Source organism: Eschrichtius robustus, chromosome 16, assembly GCF_028021215.1.
Source record: "Eschrichtius robustus isolate mEscRob2 chromosome 16, mEscRob2.pri, whole genome shotgun sequence".
Taxonomy (NCBI): Eukaryota; Metazoa; Chordata; class Mammalia; order Artiodactyla; family Eschrichtiidae; genus Eschrichtius; species Eschrichtius robustus.
In genome coordinates, this window is record NC_090839.1 from 84,449,783 (window position 1) to 84,477,634 (window position 27,852).

A 27,852-nucleotide genomic window follows, 5' to 3' on the forward strand; every position below is an offset into this window, starting at 1 on the left:
ACTGTATGATTACACTTATATGAGGCACCTGGAGTAGTCAAAATCAGAGACATAAAGTAGAATGGTGGTTGCCAGGGTTGCAGGGAGGAGGGAATGGGGAGTTATTGTTTAACGGGTATAGGGTTTCAGTTTTACAAGATGAAAAGAGCTATGGAGATGATGGTGATGATGTACCACCGAACTGGATATTTAAAAGTGGTTAAGATGGTAAATTTTATGTGTATTTTAATCACGATGTTTTTAATTGTGGGGAAAAACATCACAATACAAGTTCACGCCAATCAGAGGGCAAAAAATTTAAAGGGTGACAAAACCAGGTATTGGTAGGTATGTTTCTTTCACTGCTGATTGGAGTATAAAATTGATACAATGTCTTCGGAGGGCAATTTGACAATAATGTAGTGAAGGTGAACGTGCAACTTGGTACTTCCATTTCTGGGAATATATCCTGAAAAAATTCTTGCACATGAATAGGGAGAGAGATACAAACTGTTCATGCAGCACTGTTCATAATAGCAACACAATGCAAGCAACACATCACAATCAATTAGGAATGGATATATATTGCAACTACCAGTTAAAATAAACTAGATCTTCATATACAGAAATGGGAGAAACAGATGAACCAGTTTGCAGGGCAGAAACTGAGACACAGATGTAGAGAACAAACGTATGGACACCAAGAGGGGAAAGCAGCGGGTGTGGGGAGGCGGTATGATGAATTGGGAGATTGGGATTGACATGTATACACTGATGTGTATAAAATGGATAACTAATAAGAACCTGCTGTATAAAAAAATAAATAAAATTACATTTAAAAAAAAAGTAAGTTGCAGAATCACTGTACATTATGGTACTGTTTATGTAAATGTTTGAACCATACATTACTTTGGGATGCCTGCCTATGTAGTAAACGTGTAAAAATACAGAAGCAGTCATCTTCGGGGCGAGAAAGGAAGAGGATCAGGATGGAGTACAAAAGAGGGGTACATTTGCGTAACTTTTTATTATGTTAAATCTGAATGGTGGGTACATAAGTGTTTATGTGTATTACTATGTGTTTGTTAGATGTTTAAAATATTTCACTAAAAACAATAGTAAGAGGACTCAAACATGAGTCTTCCGGGAACTTTTCTTCTAGATTTATTTAATCTGGCAATATTCCAAGTCATGTTACAGTTAATAGTAGCATTTTGAGCTATGCCTAATTAGTTTAATAGTTTTCTAAAGTAATTTATTACCCTTCAAAGTTTGTTAATTCATGAAAAAATAATCTTTGAAGGACACTGTTCACAACATTTTTTAAAGTACTTACCCAATAAACAGAGATAGTTGGGTTCAGTTAATCTGGATAGTTTTGTGACCTGATTCAAGATGTTGTAAAGCTCTGTTGGTTCACACAAAACCAAACCAGTCATCCTACAGGGAAGAATCAATCATGTAAAAGCTTAGTGCATCTTTCTATTTTAGACGAATGACCACAAAGTAAGATAATTAAACTCTTTCTTAACATGCCTTCAAACAAAGTTGAAAATAATCATGATCGTGATCAGGGAAAATTCCAAAATTTATAGTGAACTGTGTGTAGGGGAGATAAACATTGCACATGACATATCTGAACCATATAAATAGAAAGCAGGCTGTAAAATATTCACCAATTCACTCTTTCTTTCAGTAAATTATTACTGAGCACTTACCACATGCCAGGCACTGGAAATAACTATGGTAAACTAGACCTACCCTCATGAAGGTTACAGTCTAGCATGGAATGCAGACATTGGACAAAAAAATACATTGTAAGTAGGAAAAGCGTTATAAAAGAGTCAGCATCCAGTGTCATGGGAGGTGCTAATAGGAGGGCCTCACCTAGCTGGGATCAGAGAAGGGCTGTCTGAGATGTGATTGCTAAGCTGAGACAGGAGGTTAGGCAAGACCTAGGCAGGTGGAGGAGAGAGGGAGGATGGAGGAGGTAGGAACTGAGAACAGGAGGGAACTTAGTACCTGAGAGATTTCAAAAGGAGCCTGGTGTGGCAACAGTGGGAAGAGAGTAATGAGTGAAGACCCTGGGGAGGCCGACGCAGGTGCCCTTGTGAGGGGCCTTTAGGGTTATGATGAAGATCATGATGGTCTGTGGAAGGAGGAGAATGGCTCACTTGTACTGACAGAACTGCCCAGCCAGCCTGGGCTCTGGCTCCTGATTACAGGGCTGCTCTTGGGACACTTGTTCCTTGGCACAACTGTCTCTGGTGCCCCATGGACACTGAGGGGGAAGGCTGGGCCTGTGCAGCAGCTTCCAGCAGGGAGGCTACCTTTTAGCTGGGGTGGGGGCAGCCAGAAGCCCTCTGAAGGCCAGTCAAGTCCGGGGGTAATCCTGCTCAAAATAGTTAGGGTTCCCTTCAGAATTACCAGAACAATGCTCCCCAGAAAGGCTAACCCCTGGACTTGGGCCCCGGATCCTTCTCACTTCCTCAAGGACTTCAGCTCTCAGCCTCCCCTCCAGCATCATCAGTTTCACCCTCCATACAGGTCATTCCTAGTGGCACGCAAACATCCTCTGTACCAGTCTCTGTTCTCCTTTACAGCCAAGACTTCTCAAAAGGGTGGTGTTGACACTGCCTCTATTTCCTCACCTCCAAACTCTAGGTCCAAACCCCTGCTGTGCCACCTACTATTGGCTGCCTGACTTGGGGGAATAATTAGCCTCTCTGTGCCTCAGTTTCCACCTCTGTAAAATGGGGGTAAAAATAGTATTGCCATTTCGGTAAAACAAGGATAATAGCACTTGTTGTGTGTGGAATAATTACACATGTAAGACATTCTGAGCAGGGAGGAAGTGTTCAGTAATTGTTAGCTATTGGTACAACCTTCTCCCCTGGAACTTCTGACCCCAAACCACAGAAACTGCTCCTATCAAGGTCATCAAAAATACTTATCTTGCCTAATCCACTAGTCATTTCTCTTTGTGCTCAAACATGGAGCCTCAGTAACCCAGCTGAGCGCTCCTCCTTCCCCAAACACTCTCCACTCCCAGGACACCCCACTCTCCAGGCTTACCTCCTACCTCTCAGACAGTTCCTGCTCTAACTCTCTCCATGATAATGCCCTTGGGCATAGTCATCTCTTTTCTTCTCTATCTACACTCTCACCCTGGGACAGAGCTTCTCAACCTCAGCACCACTGACATTTGGGGCCAGATAATTCTTTGTCGTGGGGCCGACCCGTGCATTGTAGGATGTTCAGCAGGATCCCTGGCCTCCACCCAGTAGATGCCAGTAGCAACCCCACCCTCCAATTATAACCACCAAAAATGTTTCCAGACTTCACCAAATGTCCCCTGGAAGAGGGGCAAAGTCACTGTCAGTTGAGAACAAGCATCTAAGACCTAGAGTCTAGGTGATTCATCTAGTCCCTTGAATACCCCCTGTATAATAACGACTCCCCAACTATGGCCCCTACTTGACCTCTCCACTGAGCTCCAGGCTCCACTTGGATGCCTGATGGGCATCTCAAATAAAACACGGTCAAAAGAGAATGTTTAAATTACACGTGCCCATACCTCCAATATGTCTTTTAGTCTTCCCTGTCTCAGTAAACAGCACCATTTAGCCACCTAGTTACTCAAGGTCACATCCCTAATCTCTCTTTCCCTCAGTCCCTCACATCCAATCTATTAGCTCTGCTACTTAAATATATTCCAAACCCAACTCCAGGGCTAGCATCCTAGACCAAGGTACCAGCATCTCTCTCCTGAGGATGCAATACTTCCCAACTGGGCTTCTTGCTTTCTCCCTACAGTCGAATCTTCACATGGCAGTCAGGGTGATCTTTGCAAAATATGAGTTTATCTTCACCTGCATTATTGCACTCATTTGTTTGCTTGTTTTATCATCAGTCTCCCCACAGTGGAATATATGGCTCCTGAGGGTGCGGACCTTGCCCTTCTTGTTCACTGCTGTGTCCTCACCCAGTGCCCAGGATTTCTGATGCAGACTAGTGCTCAGTAAGCACGTGTTGAATGACTACATTATTACTAGTCACCATTCCTGCCTTCACCAATGGGGCCATCCTGACCTGAGGCCATACTTCTAGATGCTACATAAAGATCCCTCCTAAGGACATCCCAACTCGTACCCCCAGGTCCTCTGCCTCTGAAAGTCCTGATCTCAGGCCATTCTGGAGGTGGTGAGCATAGGGGAGAGAGGATGGGTTTTGTGTCTAGTCCCACAACTTTGTTAAGCCAACCTAAAAGCTGGCTCCTAAACTATCTGGTCTATTGCTCAGAGCCCATCCTCACACTCCCACCCGCTTTCCCATTACAACCTCCATCTCTTTATTCACTAGCCAAGGGATTGTCTCTGGGCGTTCAGGTAAAAGCCCAGTCCATGGGCTTCCCTGGTGGCGCAGTGGTTGAGAATCTGCCTGCCAATGCAGGGGACACGGGTTCAAGCCCTGGTCTGGGAGGATCCCACATGCCACAGAGCAGCTGAGCCCGTGCGCCACAACTACTGAGCCTGCGCGTCTAGAGCCTGTGCTCCGCAACAAGAGAGGCCGCGATAGTGAGAGGCCTGCGCACCGCGGTGAAGAGTGGCCCCCGTTTGCCACAACTAGAGAAAGCCCTCGCACAGAAACGAAGACCCAACACAGCCAAAAAATAAATAAATAATTAATTAATTTAAAAAAAAAAAAAAAAAAAACCCAGTCCAGCCCCAGCAATCAACTCCTTCAGACATCTCCTTCCCAAAGGGGGCACTCTCCCTTGTCAAGCAAGAGCTGCCTCACTGGGACTTCCCTGGTGGCACAGTGGTTAAGACTCCGCCTGCCAATGCAGGGGACACAGGTTCGAGCCCTGGTGCAGGAAGATCCCACATGCCACGGAGCAACTAAGCCCACGCGCCACAACTACTGAGCCCGCGTGCCACAACTACTGAAGCCCACGCGCCTAGAGCCCGTGCTCTGCAACAAGCAAAGCCACTGCAATGAGAAGCCCGCACACCGCAGCGAAGAGCAGCCCCCACTCGCTGCAACTAGAGAAAAGCCCGCGCGCAGCAACAAAGACCCAACGCAGCCAAAAATAAATAAATTAATTTATTTAAAAAAATAAAAAATAAAAAAAGAGCTGCCTCACCTGCTGGTAAACTTCAGGAGGGTAAGTACAGTCCTGAACCTAATGGCACACTTCTGAGAGAAGACGCATCCCTGTGAGCCGTGATGAGGAGGGCCACCAGCCCAGGTGGGTGGAGGACTGGACGTAGCTAACAGCCCTTTCAGCACTACTCCAAATTCTAAAAGGTGTAAGATGTTCTTGGCTCCACCATTTGGGCCCTAAGAATATTTTGATGTTGAGCTTTTATATAGAACCATTAAACAAATGTTGATGAGGTTTTGCAAAAAGTATTTTTCTTAGATGAATTCCACTAAGCCAATTTAATCCCTTAATTGATTTTCTATATTTCACAGTTAACCAATTCCAATTTTTTCACTTTCAATTTTGTTTAGCCAAAATTATTTTTCCCAAGATCAAGTCTTGTTTCCCTGTGAATTTTACAATAAATATCTGATTCCTTAATCAGATTCTTATTGTATCGGATTTTACTGAGTATGGTTTCTGCCACTGTGAGTTTCATTTGTAATGATTATTTCTACCAAGTCTCATTCCCTGGTGATCTATTCAAAACAGTGGAGCCAGGATGGCAAGTTTAAGACATCCCCCTTTGGGCTCTTTTAGCACAGCACAGCTCTTAAGACACTTTCAGGGCATTTAGTGCAATAGTTCTTGCAAGGGTGATGGGGCAGGCAGGTGGGAAGGGAGGTCAAAGGGAGCACCTCCTGGGGATCTGGCTTAATAGGGTGAGAGGATACCAATCTTCCTATGAACTGACCCATCTGGGAAATCCACACAGATTTTTGGGTGGCAAGGAGCCACCTACTGTCAAAAGAGCAGGGTGCCAGCACAGGCCTCGTCTCTGCACACTGGACACCCACCAGCAGGAAGGTTCTTCACCCTCCCTGTAATGACCTGGCCTGAACTTCAACCTAGGGGGCTCGTGTGGGGCTCTCTCTCCGGGTCCAGACACAGCTGGGCTGGCGAGCTCAGCTCCAGTGAAAGACCGTGTCTACCTTTGAGAAGGGATATTTCATTAGGGGTCATCATAGCCTGAGACTAAGGGGAAACTGGCCAGATCCAGGCCTTCTTGCCTCCTTGTGCCTGACCAATTCCATTCTGACTGACGGCGTCACTGTCAGAGGCTGGGCCTGACCCCATCCTTCTCACAGGCATTCCAGGGTACTGAGAGCTTGGTCTAGTGCTCAGGCCCAGACAGTCCAGGTGGACACAATTGATGGGCATTTGCTTCTAGTGGAAAAGAGGCATCACTCAACGCTCCTGGAGAAGTCAGACCGTAAGCTTTACTCTGGGTTCCTGGCTCAGGCTGACCAGGGACCAGAGGACTGCACAGATATGAGTCAGGGTCCACAGCCAACCCCACTATGCCCTGGTTCTGTGTGGGAAACTGAGGCTGTGCCAGGATGACCCAGGCTTAAATACAGTGACAGGCATCAATGCTCTCACCTGTAAACTGAGGCAATAATACACACTGCAAAGGCTGTAGGAATGTTATGTTGAAATAACAAACATAAATTGCCCAGAACTGGGCCCAGCACAGAGCAGGAGCTTAGGAAACAAATTCCTTTACTCCTACTTTCTCTCTTTTTTCAATTTCATCTAGGAGCCTCCAGATGTCCAGTAGACAGAAAGCACCATTCAGAAAACCTCAGGCCAAAGACCAGAGCGGGAGCTGGCCAAGTTTGTAAGCAGGGGGGGATCCAGTGACGCTGCCTGAGGGCCAGGCTCCTAAGGGATCTGGTATAGTCTTTCCTCAATCCCAACCAGACACCTTCCTTGTGGCCTGAACCCTGACAAAGCCAGAGGACACAGTCACAGGCCGCAGCACCCCAGAGCTGTGGAGGCTGCAGAAGCGGTCCTGAAACCATTTCTCAGCTCAGAGAAGCTCCAGGTCCTGTGGCTACTGAGCACCAGTATCTCCAGAGGCCCAGACCCAGCCACCACATCCCTGTCCCTTGTCTATCTTGCCTTCATTCCCATGGCCCCAAACCTAGGCCCACTACACCCCCAAGAGGTACCTTAGTGGTCCTGGGAGGGTGACAGGCCTACCCATGCAGCAATTCGCACGTCAAAGGTAGCGGCTGGCGAACTGCTACACAAAGGCTGTGTGGCCACCAGGTCTGGTCTCACCTCCTCCAACTCTGTCTCCAGCACTTGTTTCTTCTCTGCTCAACTGGGCTAGTGCCCCACCTTCTGCACCTGACATGGGTTATTGGACATGACCAACCTCTGGACTCAGCTTTGTTCTCACTTCCCTGACCTCTGGCTGGCCTGGAGGACTGCAGGCTTTGCTCCCGACTCAGATCTGCCACCATCGGCGACTCTCAGCTCTTGGGAGCTCCTTGCCAGCAGCTTCTTGCTGCCTCTGCTGTCACCAGTGCACCATCTCCTAGTTGCTCTGCTGGCATGTATCTTGGAAAGCCACACCCTTTGACTTCCAGCTGGGCCACAACTGAAAGTTAAGCTATATATCTAAACAGTTCTGTTTTAAAATTTTATGTCCCCATTTGCCGATATTCTAGAGAACTTAGAGCAAAATAAAGAAAACTCTCATGCAGGTAGGATGATTACCACCTTTCTAATTCTTCATTTTATCTCCAGGGATCTGAAAGGAAAGATTTGAAATACTGCACTTTGAGGTACGATTTTAGGGTTGAAGAGAAGGTAGGTTAGCATAGAATATGTGCACCTAAGAGCAAAAATCTGACAGCTCGACTGCGGCCTCAGCCTATTGTAAGGAACAAAATGGTCAGTATAGGCGCACGTGTGCGGCTTGTGTCGGGGTGTGGCAAGGAGGACATCAATGTATTTCTATACTGTGTATAAAAACATGCAGTGAAGAACTAGTGAAATTAATCTATGGTGATAGAAGTCAGGAAGTAGCTGTCTGGGGGACTGGGGCATAAGGGATCTTTCTGGAATAAAGAAAATGCTTCTATAGCTTGTTTTGGGTGGTGGTTAGAAGACTGCAAACTGTCAAAACTATCCAATGCACACTGAAGATCTGTATACCCTACTGTATGTAAACTATATGGCAATAATTGTTTTTAATCCCCCGTATAGAACCATGTGTTTATGTGTTCAAGGATACAAATGTGTGGGTGTGTGGCCCACCTGTACATCCATGAACTTGGTGTGGGGTCTGGGCTGTGAAAAGCCACATGAGCTTGGGCACACAGAAAGGACACACTGCAGACCTTAAGCTGGGCCCCCAGAGCCACCAACGAATCCTTTTCTCACCGTTCCTGATTTTCCCAGCATTTCCCCAATGACTACAACTGTTATCCAAACCTCCTCACCATGCAGCAACTTCTCTCATTTTCTAGGTCTTGCCTGGGAAGGCTAAGGCCATGGGATGCAAACTGCCCTACCTCACCAACTGCCCGCTGGGTGCCCTTCAAGCTTCTTCCCAAAATCAAAGGGATTAAGTGTCCTCTGACCTCATCTTTTCCCACCTAATCCTCTTCTCTCTCAACTTCTAGCATCTCGAAGCTCTTCACCTCTACTATAGCCTCTTTCTCCCTGATTTCAAATTCACAAGTCTCAGCTTTCTTGAAGCAGTTCACGAAACCAGAAAGAAAACCCCTAGAATAGCTTGGCCTGTGCCCTCTGAAGCTTGTGCAGGCATAGAGGCTGGTGGTGGGCCCCTGCCTGGAAAAATCGGAGGCTGGTTAGCTGTTAGCAAAGAGCAGCAGCTGCATTTGAAACAGCCTACACCCCCAGAATTTGTTGGGGTGAAGGATACCTATGTGTCTCTTGTAGACCAGATGTGGGCCAGGCAGGAGAGAGGGCCAACTAGAAGCAGTCTTCAAGGGACTTTGCCCAAGAGGGCCCCTTGGGCAGACAATGGACCAATCTCAGATACCGGAGGATTCCAGAAAACAGGGGTTGAGGCAGCAACTGGAAACAGCAAGGCTGAGGTGTAACCACCCAGGTCAAGGGAACTGCAGGTAAGAGAGACCCACAAAAGCACCACATGGAAGTGTCAGCCACAAACTCCTGTCAAGCTCAGAGAATTCTTACTAATGCCAAATGGACCTTTCCTGCCCTATCTTTATTCTCACAACCCCCCTCCACCAACACTGATGGGCCTGAAGCCTCAGTCTTCAGGGATGAGGGGTAGTGAGGAAGTAAGATGGAGAAATGGAGAAGTCAACCACTCTCCACTCCCAAGGTGGGAGCCTGAAGCAAGCTCAAGAGGGGAAGGGGAGAAGCCTTAACATTGAATTAAAGTTCAGAGTTTTGACTATTAACGTGAACAGGACATTTAGGCTATTGCAACAAATCTGTCCTAGTGGCTAGATGTAATCCAAGGGCAAGCAAAGATTTAAAGGAGGAACGGGGATGAACACATACAGCCATTTTCTGACTGCACTAGGCTTCCTGAATGAGGCCGTGCATGTTCACTGTAACAGTTACACTTGCAAAGCAGGGCATGGTGCCTGGCACAAAGTCAATGCTTGATACAGTAGCTGCTAAGAGCGTTATGAACCATTTTGCGATTTAAAGGGAAGCAACTAGGAGCCGAATGTGAGGACGTTTTTCTAACAGTCAAGTGGCTGGGATTGCCCAAGTAGAGGACTTGGGAGGTAGTGATTCCCTGCTGTGGAGATGCTGACAGGGGCTGACTGACTTGGCAGGGATGGGGAGGAGTTCCAGCCCCAGATGTGGGAGTGAGCATATGAGAATGTGACTCTAGCTTCTCTCCCTTGGCCTCAACTCTCCCCTCTATAGGGATGACTTCAGCCCTGGCCTCTCTCGGGGGTTTCACAATCCCATATTTCCTCTTGGAGTAATTCCCCAAGTGTCCACTGGTATTTCTATATGGACAACTCCCCATCCCTTCCAATGCGGCCTATCTAAAACAGAGCTCTTTACTTTTTCTCCAGCCAGCTCTCCTTCCACACAACCCCTGAATTCCCTGTTTCTGTACATATACACTTCTCTCAGGCTGGTTTCCCACATCACTGCCATTTGTTTCTTAAACCCAGATGGGCACAAACGCTTATCAATTCTTCCCTCTCCCTCATTTGGCCCAGCTTCACCATTTCTAAAACCATCACCGTAACTCAGATATTTATCATCTCATTAGATAGCCTCCTGAACAATCTCCCTGCCCTGCACATTTTTCCCTTGGAATCTTTAACACACCAAAGTCAGTCTAATCTTCCTCAAACACAGTTCTAGTGGCATCACAAAAGCCTTTGATAAACACCTGCTTCCCGAGGAATAAAATACAAACTTCTCAGCTAACTTTCGTTAAGTCCTGCACAATCTGGGTTTTCCAGCCTCGTATCTAAAACCACTCAACTCTCCCAAAATTCAGAAACCCACTCTCAGCCTGGTCAGGTGCTGGACAATAAAGAGATGAAAGAACCTGACTGTAAGATGCTTTCAGGTCTAGTGGTAAGATAGAGGGGTAAATAATCAGAGAGAACACAGTCAGTGATAAGATAAAGAACACTGTTTGTCCTCATGTCCCCTCTCCAACAGAAATCATCTGTTCACCGTCCCTTCCTCCAGGTTTTCCTTTGGGCTCTTTTCCCTTTCTTTCTCATCTGGACACTTCCCATTGTTAAACGCCCAACTCCTAGTGCCCCCCCCCTTTGGGAGATCCAAAGCCCAGGCAAGGATCTCTCCCTCCTGTGGAGGAGAATGGTCCCACTGAGAAACTCCTGCTCTTCCTTTACATCTCAGCTTAGACGTTTCATCCTCCAAAGTCCTCTCTCACACGGCCCCCACCTCCACCCCAAATCTGGGGTAGATGGACCTCCTTTGTGTTCCCACAGCCCCTCATAATTCTCCTAGTGTTGGCCATATCATGCTGCTTGCAGTTTACCTGTCTCCCCACTAGACTCTGAGCTCCCGGAAGGCAGAAAATGTCTGCATCTCGTTCACAGTTGAACACCCAGCTCCAAGATTGGACTGGCACATCTTAGTAGCTCAATAAACAAGGTAAAAAAAGGAGGGAGGAAAGAGTAAGCCAGTCACCATGCACTCCCTCCTATGGATAGGTTCTTCAGCACCTGTGCTAACTGTTCTTTTCACCGCTGGTTCCCCGACCACTGTTCCCAGGGAGGCGGTCACTGGTCCCCCCACTGGGTTTGTACACTCCTCTAAGGTTAACAACCTGCAACACACCTACCTGTCCCACGTGACCCTGAACTTTTTGTGGGCAAGGAATTCTCTGTATGCCCAGAAAACAGCAGTGGGGCAAATGAAGCTTATAAGGATACTGATAAATAAGCTTCTTGTGAGTAGAAACCGTATCTTTACTTTCTTTCTGGTAGACTCTGAACGAATCCACTTAACTGACCTCAGCCATGGTTTCTTGGTCCCTAAAACAGAAACAGTGTGGCCGGGTTCACAGCACGGCTGGGCAGACCTGAGGGGCAGGGACTGAGTGACTTCGCAGGTTATCACCTGGATACCTGTTTCCTCATCTGTAACGCGGAACTGCTTTCCTGTAAACTCGTACAACAGTGTCTCAGGGTCGGCCATTCTTGGTAGGGGTGTCTCTAAAGCTTTGTAAACTCTACTAGAAGGTCCTGGGCACCAGGAGGGACGACGACACTGGCGGGTGGACGGGGTGTGTGCGATCGGGGTTGGGGGGAGGGTGCACGGGAGCGACTGATTAGAGGAGCCTTCATCCTCCACCCCAACACTCTCAACCTCCCCTCCCCCTTTCCTTTTCAGAGCTTTCCACAGCTCGGAGCCCCTCCCGCCTCCAGGGACAGGTGGGGTGGGTTGGGCTGAGCTCGGGGGGCTCGGGCCGCACCCATTCTGTCCGGCCTGCGGCGCGACCTCAGCCGGTCTCCGTGTCAGAGCCTCTGTCTGGGGCCCCCACCTGCAAAATCGCTCCTCTAAGGCTCTTCCAGCCTAAAGCTCGTCTTCTTCCACCTCTAGGGTGCGGACTCTCCCTCCCACTCCGACCGCGTCTCCCCCACGGGCCGCACGGAGCCTCACCGCACTACGACCCACCCCAAGACTGCGCACGGCGAGCGTCCCTCCGCCGGCCTCCGCGACAGCGCGGACGCGGCCGAGATACCGCGAGATCTGGGAGGTGGGGCGCCGGAAGCCAGGCCACTCTCGCGAGGCCAGGCGGAGCAGAGCCGGGAGGTCCGGTGCAGCGTGGAGGTCGTTGGAGACAGTGTCCTGCTGCCAGCTCCTTCGCCGGCCAGTCCGCGCCCCGCCCGTCTCAGCCATGCTCTCCGCCCTCGCCCGGCCTGCCAGCGCCGCTCTCCGCCGCAGCTTCAGCACCTCTGCCCAGGTAGGTCCTGCGAGGGGCTGCCTGCAGGTGGAGGCTCCCTGACCTAGGCCACGTGTGTTCCTGGCTCGCGAGCAGCCTTGACCCCCGGGCCAGCCTGGACCGCAGGGCCGCCCGGTGCTGGTCCTCGGCTGTGGCGTCCTGGGCCGGCCCTGATACCGGGCAGGAGGTGCGGGGGAGAAAGCCCAGGAGTCGGGGGGTGGGGAAGTAGTCCAGCTCCAGGACCGGGGCGCTTCTCCGAGCCTCCCAGTTCGCCCCCGGGCCTCCCAGAGGGTCTGCTCTTGACCTGTGCTCCTTCAAGGTGGAGAAGCCAGGGCTCTAGGGCCGAAAGTAACTTATTTTCCATAGTATTTTGAGAGACTAACCTCGTTCTTGCAGCGTCCGTACAAGCACTGTGTAATTTTTTAACTCCATAGTGCAGACAGGCAGAGATACCGAGGGCAGAGCACTGGTCCAAGGTTACACAGTGTTTTGGCCAGAGGATTAAAATTCAGCTCTCCTGACCACTGTGAGTGACTTTTTTGGATCATCAAGCCTTTGCTCTAAGAACCTGAAGACTCTGCTTCCTCTTAAGGACCTTTTGAAGGCTCCTTCTTGCGGTGGGCGGACTGGGCCTGCCCCCGGGTGTTGTTAACTGCGCGGCTTGGCCTGGGACTACTTAAGCCTAAGCTATTTTTAGCTGTCTTCTAGGGTAGCGATTCTCAAACGCTGGTGTGTCAGAATCACCTGAAAGCTGGTAAAGATCAGAGGCCGAGGCTCATTGAAGGAGGGTAGGATCTGGGCCTCCGTGTTTTTTACCAAGTTCCCCAAGTGATTCTAATACAACCAAAGTTAGAACCCAGGAGATGCCCACATTGCCTCTTAGAGTACCACACCCCAAAAGGGAGGTGATTATTAAATGAGGTTCCACATTTCTTACTTAGCTTTTGTTCTTCAGATCAGTTTCCTGTGCATTCAGTTCATTCGAAAAAATAAATATACGAATGAGTACATTTGAGTATCCGTGTTGCCCAGAACTGTGCTGGGTGCTGCAGGTGAAACCAGGATGAGTGAGAAGTGGCACTTAAGCCAACAGTGAGTAAATAAATGTAGGACAGGTGGAGGTGATGAAGATTGATGCTGAGTAGTGGGGGAAGGGGGATTAACTGCAGGTAAGACCGTGGGATTTGCTGATAACGATTTCATGAGGTGTATGGAGAGAAAGAGGAACATGGAGAAAACCAAGGCTTTGGGGTTTGGAGTTGAGATTTGCTGAGGTGGGAAATACTGCTAGAAGAGAGTGATTGTAGTGGGGTGGGTATCAGGAGCTCAGATTTGGATATGTTGAGTTTAAAATGCCTATTGGACATACAGGTGGAGTTGTTGAAGTATATAAGTGTATAAGTCAGAAAGATGAGCTTGAGCCAGATGGTACATTGGCCTAGGGAGACTTCAACCTCAGTGTATTTTTATGTCTCTCCGTATGTACTAAGGTACTAATATGTATGACACAAAAAACAGAAATTTAAAAACCATAACAGATTAAAAAAAGCAAACTTACAAGTGAAGGAAGTGTTACTATATATCCATTTTCAAAGCCCCGTTGCTAAACAGTGTGCTGTTGACAACCACTCCTCAACGTGGAAAAAGATATGGAGTTTGGAAACAGCTTGTTTACAAAGAGATCATGAGCTAACCTGCAATACCAAAGATTCTTCTCATCTCACTGTAAAGATATCACCACTTACAAGTTATGTTTTTATAAATATTAACTAAGTTGATGAAACCTTATAATATACAAACAATAACATCACTTCATCACACTGAAAGCAATCCCCTCTTCCCTCTCCCTGTGTTGTGTTCATCTTGTGTGTCACATAGGACTGATTCACTTAAGGACCCTAGTTGAGAGCACCAGGTCAGTCAGTTTCTTGGTAGAGTTTAATTCTTCACCTGATAGATAAAAATAAAGACACAGCCTTGACATTGACATCCTGCACACCAAGGGAACTGTCTTATGCGCCCCACATTGGAGCCCTGGTCAGCCTTGGGAGCCAGGCTGAGTAATCTGGGCATGAGGAACTTGACAAGATTTTTACTCAAGGAAATGATTAAAACTTTGAATTTTTGGAAGGGTGGTTGAGAGGTGGAGCTGAGGACCTAAGTTAGATAATGGAATCAGGATGGAAATCAGGGGCAGGTTGGGAAGATGTTTGAGATGCCAAGTCCTTTTGTGTCCTAACTGGGTGTCTCCAATAAGGGAGGAAGCAGAAGATAGCTCTAAAGTTTTGAATTTGGTTGAACACACGTGCCATTTGGGAACAGGGATGGGAGAGGTAGTAAGGACAAATTTATTTACACAGTTGGGTTTGTGGGGCCAGTGTTATGCCTAACAGAACTGGGAATGTGGAGTTGGAATTTGAGAGTTCCTAGGATTCGGGACAGGATGTGGGAATGATAACTGAAGGTCTGGAGGTGGGTGAGATTACCAGACCTCAGGTTCTGGGTTGGTCCAGCTAGTTTTCTGTGAAGTCAAGGGTCCACCTTTAAAGCACCAACTTAAAAACAAACAAACGAAACGTGAATTTCAATCTTAGATGTAATATATGCTTTTTAGAGTTTTAGTTTCCTCGAGCAGATTACACTGTGTGTGGTTGTTTTGGTTTTGGCTTGAGTTTTGGTTTGTTTGGTTTGATATTTGGTTTTGATAACAGAAGCCCGTTATTACTAGCATCCATTGCTGTGGAACACAGCGTGCAGTGATAATGTAAAGACCCAGAGTACACGGCTGCCCTAGAGGACCGCACGCCGTGCTTTGAGTTCTTGTGGCTGCTCTTCTCTCGGTTTGTCTTCTCCCCTGGCAGCTCCCTGCCTGCTTGCCAGGATAGGCTCCCCTTCTCATTTGTGAGTTTAGGTTAGAAACAGCCTCACTCGCAATGGTTAAGAATCCGCCTGCCAATGCAGGGGACACGGGTTCAAGCCCTGGTTCAGGATGGTCCCACATGCCGCGGAGCGACTAAGCCTGTGCACCACAGCTACTGAGCCTGCGTTCTAGAGCCCGTGAGCCACAACTACTGAGCCCATGTGCCACAACTACTGAAGCCCGTGCGCCTAGAGCCCGTGCTCCGCAACAAGAGAAGCCACCACAATGAGAAGCCTGCGCACCGCAACGAAGAGTAGCCCCCGCTCACCGCAACTAGAGAAAGCCCGTGCGCAGTAACAAAGACCCAATTCAGCCCAAAATAAATAAATTTATTAAAAAGAAATAAAACTGCACATTGAAGGAAAGACTTCTGTTACCAGTCCTGGTCGTGATTGAGTGAAGTTTGCTCCCCTTTCAGAGGGTACAGGAGTATGCCCCTGATGGTCACAGCATCTAGAGACATGAGTTCTCCCCCATTTTCCTGAGGCAAACCTCTGAACTTCAGAAGGAAAGGGGACCTTTGGAATGGTAGGAATATGATTGCATCTTCATTTGGGACTGCTGCAATAAAAGAGACCCAGTGCAGTACTCTGCAGTTTACCATGTGAATCCTTTTAATGCTGATTCCATCTTCACAGTCCTCTCTCTCTGCCTCTTTCTAGAACAATGCTAAAGTAGCTGTGCTGGGGGCTTCCGGAGGAATCGGGCAGCCGCTTTCACTTCTCCTGAAGAACAGCCCCTTGGTGAGCCGCCTGACCCTCTACGATATTGCTCATACACCCGGAGTGGCCGCCGATCTGAGCCACATAGAGACCAGAGCGACGGTAAAAGGTATTGAGCACGCCAACCCTGGAGAACTTACATCTCTCCTCCCCCGTAGGCCAGGATTCAGGTTTAGAGTGAGATTCTTAAGTGAAACTAGGTGTTCAGAGACTTGGGGTTTCCATGTTCATTTTACAATTAAATTTTATATAAATTATTGCACCTTTTTTGACTTGAGTCTACAAAAATTTAAATAGTGTCTTTCAGAATAACAACGGTGGTCTCATCTTCCCATTTTTAGTTTTTTATGATTTAACAAGTAATATGAGGATGGGGAAGAGGCAGCCTCCTGCAGGGGTGCGGGGGCAGTAAGAAATGCTGCCAGTTGCTCCCCACCCCGGGCCATCCCTCCACCCCAGGGTTTCCTTTGCCAGCTTCTTCAAAACATGGCCACCTTAGGAAAATCCAAGGGAAATCTAGGTATGTCATCCAAGAAGTCACTCATAATTACATATAATTATATATATCCTGCTTATTTTACCTTCACATTATAGCAGCATTCTTCCATGTCACCAGATTCTTGGTAAAATCATTTTTAAAGATGTACTATAATTTATCACTTATTTATTATTATACCCACACTGTTGACCATTGGGCTGTTTCCTGTTTTGCTCTACTGTAAATAGGTAAGCTGTGTAAACATCGTTATCTTTACATCTTGTTTCTTAGAATCCTTAAAAAAAAGAATCCTAAAAGTGGAATGAGTAGGTATGACCATTGTAAAGCTTTTACTATAAAGTATCAGATTGCTGTGCAGAAAACTTATACTGCTTTCTGTCTCTGCTGTCAGTGTGAGACTGTTTGATGGTGTTTGCATGTATCTTCATTTGGTGTAGACAACACAGGAGATTGACTGTCAGCTCATTTGTTCGTGTGCCTTCCGTGGTCCCTCTGAATTAGTTTGCTCATTTTCTTTTGGGCTGTATATTTGAGTTTCCAAAAGCTCCCGCAATAAGGGAGAAGTCAAATCAAAGCAGATTTTGGCCGATTTCCCTGAGATCTTTGAAAGTGGACCTTCTTTTCCTCAGATGATAGGAGTAAATAGAATGGATGCTGATATTTAGTCCCTGTTTATCAGCACGGGGATTTTCTCTCCTGGCCTCCACGGTGCCTTCTGATCTGACTCCGAGACAGAGCTTTTTTTTTTTTTTTTTTTTTTAATTTTATTTATTTATTTATTTACTTACTTATGGCTGTGTTGGGTCTTCGTTTCTGTGCGAGGGCTTTCTCCAGTTGCGGCAAGCGGGGGCCTCTCACTATCGCGGCCTCTCTTGTTGCGGAGCACAGGCTCCAGACGCGCAGGCTCAGTAATTGTGGCTCACGGGCCTAGTTGCTCCGTGGCATGTGGGATCTTCCTGGACCAGGGCTCGAACCCGTGTCCCCTGCATTGGCAGGCAGATTCTCAACCGCTGTGCCACCAGGGAAGCCCCGAGCCAGAGCTTTTGTTAGGATGACCATGACGTGGAATAAGCAGCTCTTACTGGGAGCCGAGAAGGACTTAGAAGTGCTGGCGAGTTGGGTTGGATAAGGAAAAGCAGCCGACTTGGCTGATTCTGTGGGAACTTGGGCGGTTACTCTGTTCCGAATCGGGGCTGGGCCAGTGAGGCTGGAGGAAAGTGGAGTGAAAGAGACTGTCCTGCCAGCCGGTGTCGTCAGGCCCACAGTGGTAGTTCTCCAGAAGAGGAACCCCTTCATGGGCGGGCCTTCCAGCCTGTCTTGAGGCCTGTGGCCGGCCTTGGACTCAGGTGGGCCCGTCCTACCCGGGCTCTGTCCCCACAGACATGCTGGCCTCTCCAAGTCGGAAGTGGTGAAATTGCTCACGTGGGTGTTTTTTCCAGGCTACCTCGGACCTGAGCAGCTGCCAGACTGCCTGAAGGGCTGCGATGTGGTGGTGATTCCAGCGGGAGTCCCAAGAAAACCAGGTGTGTGTTGAAAGCCTTGCCTAGCATCTCCGCACAAGTCAGCTGAGGATGTAGTTTTCCATGAAAAATGGATCTGGTCCGATCTCTGCTGCAGAAAAAATGCCAAAGGCTCCCCAGTGCCTGTGGGGTACAGATGAAGCCCTCCACCTGTCACTGGGTCCCCTCGCCCAGTCTCATTGTGTTCTGTGTGCACTTTTTTTGCGTGCAACGCCCTTTCCTCCACCTGCCTCCACCTTAGAAGCTGTACTGATCCTTGGTGATCCTCCTCGGGTATAACCCCCCTCATTCCCCTCCCCACGCTCCACCCTCACAGACCTCTATCTTGGCACTTGTCACACTGGGCCGTTTTCCCTACAAGATGGATTTACTTGAAACAGGGGCCCTGTCTCACTCATGTTTGAATTTCCCATAACAACAAACACAAACAACTTGGTACACGTTTGGAAATTCGTCCTGTGCTTTATGAACACCTTGAATTGGATCGTTTGCAGGCATGACCCGGGATGACCTGTTCAACACCAATGCCACAATTGTGGCCACCCTGACTGCTGCCTGTGCCCAGCACTGCCCCGAGGCCATGATCTGCATCATTTCAAATCCGGTGAGTGCCGGCTGCTGATGCCGCATGAAAGTCCACAGTTAGCAAAAGTGTGCTTCTGTGCTTAGAGGGAGAACAATCAGGTTCATGTGCTGAAATGGATAAAGTGGATGAGCTAATAAAAGGCGCTTAGATTTATTTCCTAAGGATTCCTTCTGGCATAGACCAAGTGAGTTTTAACCTGGTTTTCCCATCAACCGTGTGCCTTTGGGCAGATCGCTTCCCCTCTCGGTATCTTAGTTTTTCCACCTGGAAAATAAGCCCATTCCTGAGGCTGCTTCAGCCCTGATTGTGGTAGCCTGTTACCTCCTTTTACTGTGTTCTACTTGGGGTTTGCAATTCCTGCTTCCTGGCGTCCCCTCCCTCCTCACACTCACACATGACCCCGTACGCAGCCCCCCAGGCCCTGCTTGCTGGTTTTTGCAGGAAGCTAGTTCTCCAGTTCAGAAACTCCAGGTGCTGTGTCCCTCCTGAGAAGTCGGCTGTGGCTCCCACACCCGCCCTAGCAGGGCCTCAGGTTGCATTTGACAGCATCTCCTCCGGTCCTCCCTGCTGGTTGATCTGGACTCTGGTCTCCCAAGTACAAGAAGGATCTGGGTGAAAGTGCAGTGACACTGATGTTGACTCAGGAACGTGGCCGCTGATAAACACGCAGAGCTTGTGCCCGTGGCCTCTGAGAAGAGGATCCTGCCCTTTCCAACCAGCTCACCTTTCCTTGGGGGCAACTGGTCAGAAGTTCTTGGGGGGCTGATTAACCGGTGCCTGATATAAATCTCGCTGTTTTTGTCTTGTTTTTATTCTTTCTGTGTACCAGGTAATGTGTTAAGCACTTGCCATGTATTAAGTCACTTAATCTTCACAACAACCTCATGAGGTAGTTGTCTCCCGTTTTAAGAAACTGAGTTCTAAGGAGTTGAGGTAACTTGGCCGGGGTTACGACACAGAGTGACAGAGCTGGGACTGAGCTTGTAGCTTGTAGCTTCTTGCTAGGCTGTCTTTTTTTTTTTTAATGGCCATTCGGGCTAAGTCCCAGCTGGAGCAGAAGGTGCCTTGTGGAGCCTTCATCACATTTTTAAGTTGATAGTTGAAGGGTCACGTGCATGTTTGAACTTTGGACGTGCACGTTTGAACTTTGGGCTCGGAGGCCACCAAGGGGAAGAGTGCCTCCCTCAGTGAATGGTTTCTTCTTTCTCATGGCGGGGAAAAGAAGCAGTCTTTTAGAGTAGGGGGCCTTCCGTCGTGAAGGTCGCTTATATCAGGGCAATTTAATGTGACAGCTTAGGGCTTGTTAATGGTCTGACGAGAAGATTTTTCCTTCTGTCGCATGGCTCTGCTCTCAGAACGCAGGCAAATTGTGCCCCTCTCTCTTGGATTTACTAGGTTAACTCCACCATCCCAATCACAGCAGAAGTTTTCAAGAAACACGGAGTATACAACCCCAATAAAATATTTGGGGTGACAACCCTGGACATTGTCCGAGCCAACACTTTTGTTGCAGAACTGAAGGTAAGAGCTGCATCAGGCATCTTTCAAGTTACCTTTCTGAACCTGTCTGGCTATTCTTGGCTCATTTACGGGCATGGAAGACACCGGGGCCCTTACAGGTCACGTGTAACTGGAGGGTTTAAATGTCTTTATAGCTCGCCTCCTTGGTGGGAAGCAGCTTGTGCGTTTTCTTGGGGAACGCAGACGCAGGCCCCTGCAGGCTGAAACCGGCCAGCTTCCGTGTTGACCAGCTCGCTCTTCTCCCCGCTGCATCAAGGGTTCGGCTTTCCCTGGGTTTCTCACTGGCTAGGCTGGGTTGTGCTCTTCGTGTTCATCGGCTCGGCTCTGAAAACTGGTCCTAACAGGTTTTACCCGCTAATCATTAGACGAACGATAAAATCAGCAAACGTGAAGAACTTGGGAAAGTCCCTGAAATCACGTCAGAATTCTTGTCCCTGGTCTGTGTTCTGACTCCCTTCCTGGGTACCTGCAGTGACTTACCTCGGTTCTGCTCCCGCTGGCTGCCTGCTTCTTCCTGAGCCGCCAGGCTCGTCCCGAGGGGGGGTTTGGCACCAGCGCCAGGTCTGGAGTCCTCGGTACCTTTCACAACTCGCTGTCTAGTCTGTTGGGTTATGGGCCCAGCAGAACCACTTCCTCTGGCCCAAATACATGTCCCTCCTGAGCTTCAGGCCATTTTTCGTGAACTTATGGGGGAGGGGGTCCTCCCAAGTTGGGAATAATTGTCGTGCACACAGCTTAGTGAGAAGGGCGCACGCAGGACCGTTGACCTTCCTCTTCCTCCCCTGCGCCCAGCACTTCTCTTCTAGGGTGTGGACGGTACGGTGCCCCGCTGTGATTCATGCTCTGCTGTGTTCCTCAGGATCTGCTCTCCGAGTGGGGTCAGATCCCTGAGATGTGGCCCTGGGGCCTGGGAGCTCTGTGAGTGAAGCGGAAAGAGACACTTTAATTCCAGAGACAACTGAATCACCATTTCAGCGCACGTGTGTTTAGACTGTGGTTGTCTTTGAGTCAGGAAAGGCTTTGCGGAGCGGGGCTCGGTGAAGCCGAGTTTGAACGCGCCCAGGCCAGGAGGCGGGGGTTCCGGCTTCCCGAGGCATACACCCCCGGTTCCTGGAAGCAGCAGTGCTCGTTCTCGTAGGGCTCCCGTGGTGCTGCCAGCTCCGGGGGAAGCACGCGTTTCCCCGGGGCCCCTAATCCTGCTGCAACAGTAGATACCTGTGGCTGTTTGAATTAATTATAATTAAATTAGAAACTGTGGTCCTCTGTTGCACTAGCCACACTTGAGATGCTCCAGAGCCCCACGTGGCCGCTGTGATCCCACAGAGAGTTCTGTCAGACCGTGGAGGCTTGGCCTCGAAGCTTTGCCACGTGAGGCGGGGAAGCATGTCTCCGCCCTGGCCGGAGGATCTAGCGCTGGATGCGTCAGTTAAGGAATGCGCCCTTTACCTCAGGCTGCCTGGCATTCTGAAAAGTTCCTGAATTGCACGGAGAATGAAAGGCTGCCCTTAACCTCGCAGCCTCTGGCTCCCCCCTCGGCCGTCTCCATCCCCGCCTTCCACTGGGCTTGCCCTTTGCACTTCATGCTCTGCTGATGGGACATGTTCTGTGAACCCCCAGGTCTTTGTTCTTTCTGCTCCTTTTGCCTAGAATACGCTTCCCTTGGTGGAGTCCTGCTCCTTCCCAGATGAAGTTAGGTCTGCCCCAGGAGGCCTTCTCCCAGGTGCCTTACAAAGCCACTCTGTGGCTGGCTTCACCCATCACATTGGAGCGTCTGTTTGTATCTGTCTCATTTTGGACAATGAGCTTCTCAAAAGCAGGGGCCCTTTCTGTTCGTGCCTGTGTCCCTGGTGACCGGCATGGTGCCCTGGCCTGTAGACACTGCCGTGCGTGTCCATTAACTCTGTGCTGCTGGGTCTGCCCACCCTTGTGGCTGGGCTCCCCAACCTAGGCAAGGCTGGTTCCTAACTTACGGTGTCTCTCTCTAGCAGCTGCAGCATTTGGGGAAGGTGGCAGCATTTTGGGGCTGCTCACCCCCTCCCGTTACTCCCACCAGCTTCTTTTTTCGACTGTGTTAAGAAACACCTGGTTCGCAGATTCTTGGGGGCATCGTGCCTCCGGTTTAACAAATGAATCAGCCGTCCCAGCAAGCCCCGCTTAATGAACCGTGGCGTTGTGACCCCTTTCAACTTGGTTTCCTTCTTTCTGTTCGAATCACTGTTGGAGTTGACAGCCTTCTCACCCCTGGGTGTTCTGAAATCTTGCTCTGATACGAGGGATTTGTTCTCTGTAACAAAGTGTAGGTACGTAAGTCTGAGCTAATGCGTGGGGATGACATCAGGTGTGGGAAAGAGGATTGTCATCCTCTGATTCCAAGAAGCTATCGGACTGATGGGGACCAGTTGGGACCCTTCAAGGAGGCAGTTTTCAGCACATTGTGAAGGGAAAGCCTCAGAGTGACCTCACCAGACACCGAGTTACTCACTGCATGTGTTGAAACTGACGTTAGGCCGTGCAGGGGGGCCTAGTGGGACACGTGAGCACGGCTGGAGTCAGGCGGCCTCTTGCCTGGTTTTGTTCTGGGTTCTGTGGATTTTTCCGGTATTGGTGCTTTAGGCGCATATGACATGTGTTACACTCAAAGTGCTTGTTAAAAGTTAATCAAGCTTTACACTTTTGGTGACCAGGGTTTGGACCCGGCTCGCGTCAACGTTCCTGTCATTGGCGGCCATGCTGGGAAGACCATCATCCCCCTGATCTCTCAGGTGTGTGTGTCACCCTGCCCGGAAGCCTCAAGACCACGAGCACCGTTCAGAGGTTCACTTTGGGGCCCTCGGAGCAGGCTGACAAGGCTCTCACCGTCTGTTGGTATTTTGAAGGGATTCCTGCTGTGGGGCTGTGGTCAGCATCCACAGCTGTGGGAGTGAGTGTGGTCAGAAGGTGTTCAAAACGGCCAGTTCCTACACAGTGAAAACTGCCGGTGGAAACATCACTGCCTTCCTGATTAGGTCAGAGCAGGCAAAGCTGCTTTGTTTAAAAATGAGGAGAGACAAGGTAAACACCACTGAGAATAAGATAAATCACCTCATAACCTCAGGAGAAAATACTGAGGAAGCACCTTTTAAATCTAAGTTGGTGGACATCCTACAAAGCGAGCATTCAGTACCCTTGACAGATGTCCTGAAAGCCAGGGGAGGACTGCGGAAGCAGTCAAAGGCGAGATCCCTGGGTGCTGGTGGGTCCTGGGCAGGACCCTGAACAGAAGGGACGGTAGTGGAACAGTCGGTGACAGTTGAATAAGGTCTGTGGTTTAGTTAATTTCCTGTTCTTCATAATTGCACTGTGGTTATGTAAAATGTTACCAGGGTAAGCCGGGTGAGGAAAATCTTTCTGCTATTTTTACAACGTTTCTCTAAGTCTAAAATTAGTCCAAAATAGAGAAAGTTTTTTTGAAATGAGTAGAGAACTCGCTACACCTCCCAACAAAGTCGGCTTTTTCTTTAAAGAAAAGGTCTTGATCTCCCACGTGGCAGCGATGCCGGGGCTCGCCGGGCGTGGGGCTGGGCGGTGCCCGGAGCCTGGCCCTGCTCACATGATCCCTGTGACTTCCACTTGCAGTGCACCCCCAAGGTGGACTTCCCCCAGGACCAGCTGACCACCCTCATCGGGCGGATCCAGGAGGCCGGCACGGAGGTGGTCAAGGCTAAGGCCGGAGCAGGTAGGCTCTCGGGCAGCCCCGGGCTTTTAGAGGCAGAGCCGAAGACTCATGAGGGCCCAGCAAGGAGCGGGTCCTTTTCTAAGTTTCACGTCCATCTGCTTGATAAGCAGCCCCCCAGTCAGAGGGCAGCGCAGCTTGCTGGGGGGCGTGGAGTAGTGTTTGAGGTCAGCAGAGCTAATTCCATGCCATTTGCGGGTCTGTCATTTCAAGGGATGCTGACCTAAATTCCTGATGAGACTGGAAAGCTGGAGGTTATGCAGATGGGGTTTTAGCTGGCGGGGAAGCTCACCTGGATCTTACGGTCGCCGCGCTAGCTTGGCTGACCTGCCTTTGTCCTCCTAGGCTCTGCCACCCTATCCATGGCGTATGCTGGAGCCCGGTTTGTCTTCTCCCTCGTGGATGCGATGAACGGAAAGGAAGGAGTTATCGAATGTTCCTTCATTAAGTCCCAAGAAACGGACTGTCCGTATTTCTCCACACCGCTGCTGCTGGGGGTATGTATCCTGGAGGCCAGGTCTTGGCCGGAAGGAGGAGCATTTTCTGTAGCTGAGACTCAGCAGCTGTGCTCCGTGCGTTTGCTCCATGATTCAGATTTCCGTGTGCAGTAACTGCATCTCACCGCCTGGCCTGTGCTTGGATATTTGAGGGTAGAAGCATCACAGAATCAGGAGCGGGGAGAAGCCTCAGTCTGTGGGGCTGACGGGAATCTCACGGCTCCAGCAGCTGGTCAGCAGCGGCCGCCTGGGTATGCTCCCCGATGAGACCCTCGTTGTGTCCCGAGGCGGCCCACGGACAGCCCTCACAGAAGAGGCTTCCCCGCACCAGGCTGTGCTTGTTAGTTCTCGTTCTGACCTCAGGGCCTGCCGAGGCGTGTGCAGTTGGTAGGCTTTCCAGTTCAGGCATTCCTGGGTCCTGCTCCTCGTCCCACTGGTTTTCCTTCTTGAAATGCGCTGGGACGGGGCCCTTCTCGTCACCTTGCTGGCTTCAGCCAGGCTGGTTTTGGGCAGCCCTCTGGTCTGCTTGACTCCTACCGAGTCTTCAGTGAGCAGGTTTCCACGTCTTAGCTGTGGGCACCTGCTGGAATCAGGCAAATGTGTGCTCGCCTTCCTCTCATGCCCAGAAAGAAGCCCTTCCCACAGACACCCTGGTGTCCAAGATCCCTGAGACCGACACTAGTCTCCAGAACTAACTGTGGTTAGCTCCAGAAGCAGCTGAGTGCAGGTGTGTGCAGCCTGGTGCGGCCTGCAGGAGAGGCCCCCGAGGCTGACGGTCCCGGTCAGGGAGGCTCCGAGAAGGCGGCCTGGACGCCAGCCTGCTGTTTTCCTAACGTCCGACCTGTATCTCCTTAATTACGTTGGATTCAGGTGGCTATTAAAGTGTTTCTTCAGTCCTTCACCAACTTGGGAAAAAAACTAGATCCCAAAAGTACACTCTGTGTCAGGGAGAATAACTCAGGTGCTACTAATTATTGAGTTCTTTGTGTGCCAAGCAACCCACATTTGTCCTCACAGCCTCCTGTGGGGTCGATAAGGAAACAAACTTGGTGGGTGCGTGACAGGTGCACACACAGTGAGTGCCAGAGCCCGGCTCCCAGCCCAGGGCTGAATGACAGAAGCTGAGCTCCTGGCACGGCTCACACCCATCCTGCCCCATCCTGCCCCATCCTGCCCCGTCCCCGGGGTGTGTGGCTCCCTCAGCAGGCTGCCCAGAAGCCACCGGTTAGACAGGCGAGGCAGGGCTGATGAAGTTACAAGCGGGATTTTCTGTAACAAACCCATTCATGGAAACTTTCTTGTAAAATCTTACCACCTCCCCTCTCTCCTTCAGAAAAAGGGCATCGAGAAGAGTCTAGGCATCGGCAAAATCTCCCCTTTCGAAGAGAAGATGATCGCCGAGGCCATTCCTGAGCTGAAAGCCTCCATCAAGAAAGGAGAGGAGTTTGTGAAGAACATGAAGTGAGAAGGTGGTTAACGAGCAGGCCGTTTCCGTAACTTACTAAGGCGTCGTGTCACCGTAAAGCCACTTCAGACACCGTTGTCTTTTCAATTTGCTTTGATGATGAGTATTGTATTAACGAACTACCCCTTCCAAATCTCGGGTCAGTCTGTCGGTGCATCAATAAAAGCAGGCTTTGATTTTCTTTTTTCAAGGTCTCCAATTAAATACTGCGCTTTCAGAACCCCGTTGGAACTGACTGCAGAGTGTGTGTCGGGCATCTCTTCCCCCCGAGTCAGAACTAGGGGTTATTTAAAAAGTAGACTGAAACGTCATGGTCTCATCCGTAGCTTCAAGTCTGTAATCTTCATCAGTAAGTGCTTCTCCCAGCCCTGCTCTTTGCACCATCGTGTCCCTCAGGTGTGTGAGCTGAAGGAAGGGCCAGCTTGGGTCTGATTCCTCGGTGTCCTCGCGCCTGTGCGGGTGGCAGCTCAGTGGCCGACGCTGGGCCGCTGTCTTCTGTCCCGGGGTCTTTCTGTGTGGTTTTCCTGGCCAAGCAAACAGCACCACTGGCTGGATTTCGTCTTCTTCTGATCGAGCCCTGATACTCAGTGGCAATGACTAGCCAAAGCCAGAATTGTGAGGAGGGCTGGGCAGGGGCAGGAACAACCAAACCAAAACACCAGCTGCAGCCGCAGGGCTGAGGACACAGGGGAGGTGGCTTCGTGTCTTAATCAGTGGCCAGAAGGGACTTCGTTGCATTAGCTGGGCTTAGGATACACGTGGGGAATTAAAGGGAGACCTGATTCCCTTCGGGTACAGTTTGCTCCCCAGAAGCCGTGGCCTCTGAAGTGGAAACTGAGAGCTCAATACCTGAGAAAGAACTTTCTGACAACAGGTGATGACCTTCCAGTGAAAGGGCAGGTGGTGATCGAGCTACGCCCAGTAGACAGAGACCCATTTATCTGCAGCTTTTTTTTTTTTTAACTAAAACTGAAGTGGATTTTATCAAGTATGACATCATTGTTTTCTTATATAAGTGATAATGTTCGTTGTTTAAAACCTGAAATGTAGCCAAATAATGCAGGAAATTATCGCCGATAATAGTATTTGTGCTCCTAATTTTGCATATTTCAAAAGTTGAGATAAAGCTTCTTGTGCCATTTTGCAACCTGTCCTTCTGGTTATTGCTGTGTAACACACACAATTCAGTTGCTTTTAAGCCAATGTTTTATTACGTCTCACGATTCTGTGGTTGGCAGGGTTCCGCTGGAAGGTTCTGCTCCTCCAGGTGTGGGGGGCTGGCCAGTCTGGCACGTTCAAGATGACGGCTCCAGCGCATGGCTGCTGTTGAGGGGACGGTGGGACAGCTGGGCTCCACGAGGCCCCTACAGCAGGGCGCTCAGACTTCTTACTTGATGGCCTGGGGTTCCCAAAAGTGCAAAAGCAGAAGCTGCCAGGCGTTAAAGCTCAGGCTCAGAACCGGCACAGCATCACTGTTGCGAGATCCTCGTGGCTAAAGCGAGTCACCAGGCAAGCCCAGGTCCATGGTGGGAGGGGCCTCAGGGGTCCTTTGGGAGCCAGCTCCGGAGATTCTCTACCACACGCACACAATTCTTTTAAGTGTACCCGTGTCTTCCCATATCGCTTGTTTAATAGCTGGATGATCCTTAGGGTGAATGTACTATAAAACGTATTCCACTGTTGGATCATTAGGTGGTTTAGGTTTTCACTACTATGAAGACCATGGCTCTGAACGGCACGGTGCTGTCGGACTAATGCCTCCTGGAGGTTCTGTACCTGAAGCACTGTGCCAGCTCTGGGGTGCATTTGCTGCCTCCTGGCATCCTTGTCACAACCCTGACAGGCAGGACCTAGTGCAGATGACTCCGCAAGTGGTCTTGGTTTAGGGTGGTCAGGTCGGTGCCGGTCTCCGTACACAAGTGGTTACCACATAAGGCCCGTCCAAGGGGTTTGCTTAAAATGCAGCCCCCTCCTACACTGTTGGTGGGAATGCAAGTTGGTGCAGCCACTGTGGAAAACAGTGTGGAGGTTCCTCAGAA

General features: G+C 49.7%; 2 protein-coding genes across 7 annotated transcripts in view; one reads left to right on the plus strand and one right to left on the minus strand.

The window, feature by feature from the left end:
* STYXL1 (serine/threonine/tyrosine interacting like 1) overlaps positions 1-12,143 on the minus strand; it is a 64,830-nt gene extending 52,687 nt beyond the window's left edge. For 3 of the 6 annotated variants that reach the window (XM_068565963.1, XM_068565958.1, XM_068565960.1), the window contains exons 1-2: positions 11,970-12,143; positions 1,316-1,419 (exon numbers count right to left, since the gene is read on the minus strand). In XM_068565963.1, coding sequence (XP_068422064.1) covers positions 1,316-1,418 — 103 coding nt within the window. In that variant the 5' untranslated portion in view covers position 1,419; positions 11,970-12,143. The remainder of the gene's footprint in view (positions 1-1,315; positions 1,420-11,969) is intronic. The other 3 variants (XM_068565959.1, XM_068565961.1, XM_068565962.1) reach the window with 3 other exon arrangements.
* Positions 12,144-12,213: 70 nt separating this feature from the next.
* Positions 12,214-25,994, plus strand: MDH2 (malate dehydrogenase 2). The gene is made up of 9 exons (XM_068565939.1): positions 12,214-12,392; positions 15,954-16,122; positions 17,952-18,035; positions 18,527-18,636; positions 20,014-20,139; positions 22,824-22,901; positions 23,755-23,854; positions 24,197-24,348; positions 25,682-25,994. The coding sequence occupies exons 1-9, from the start codon at positions 12,327-12,329 to the stop codon at positions 25,811-25,813; spliced, it is 1,017 nt and encodes a 338-aa protein (XP_068422040.1). The 5' UTR covers positions 12,214-12,326; the 3' UTR covers positions 25,814-25,994.
* The last annotated feature ends 1,858 nt before the right edge of the window (positions 25,995-27,852 follow it).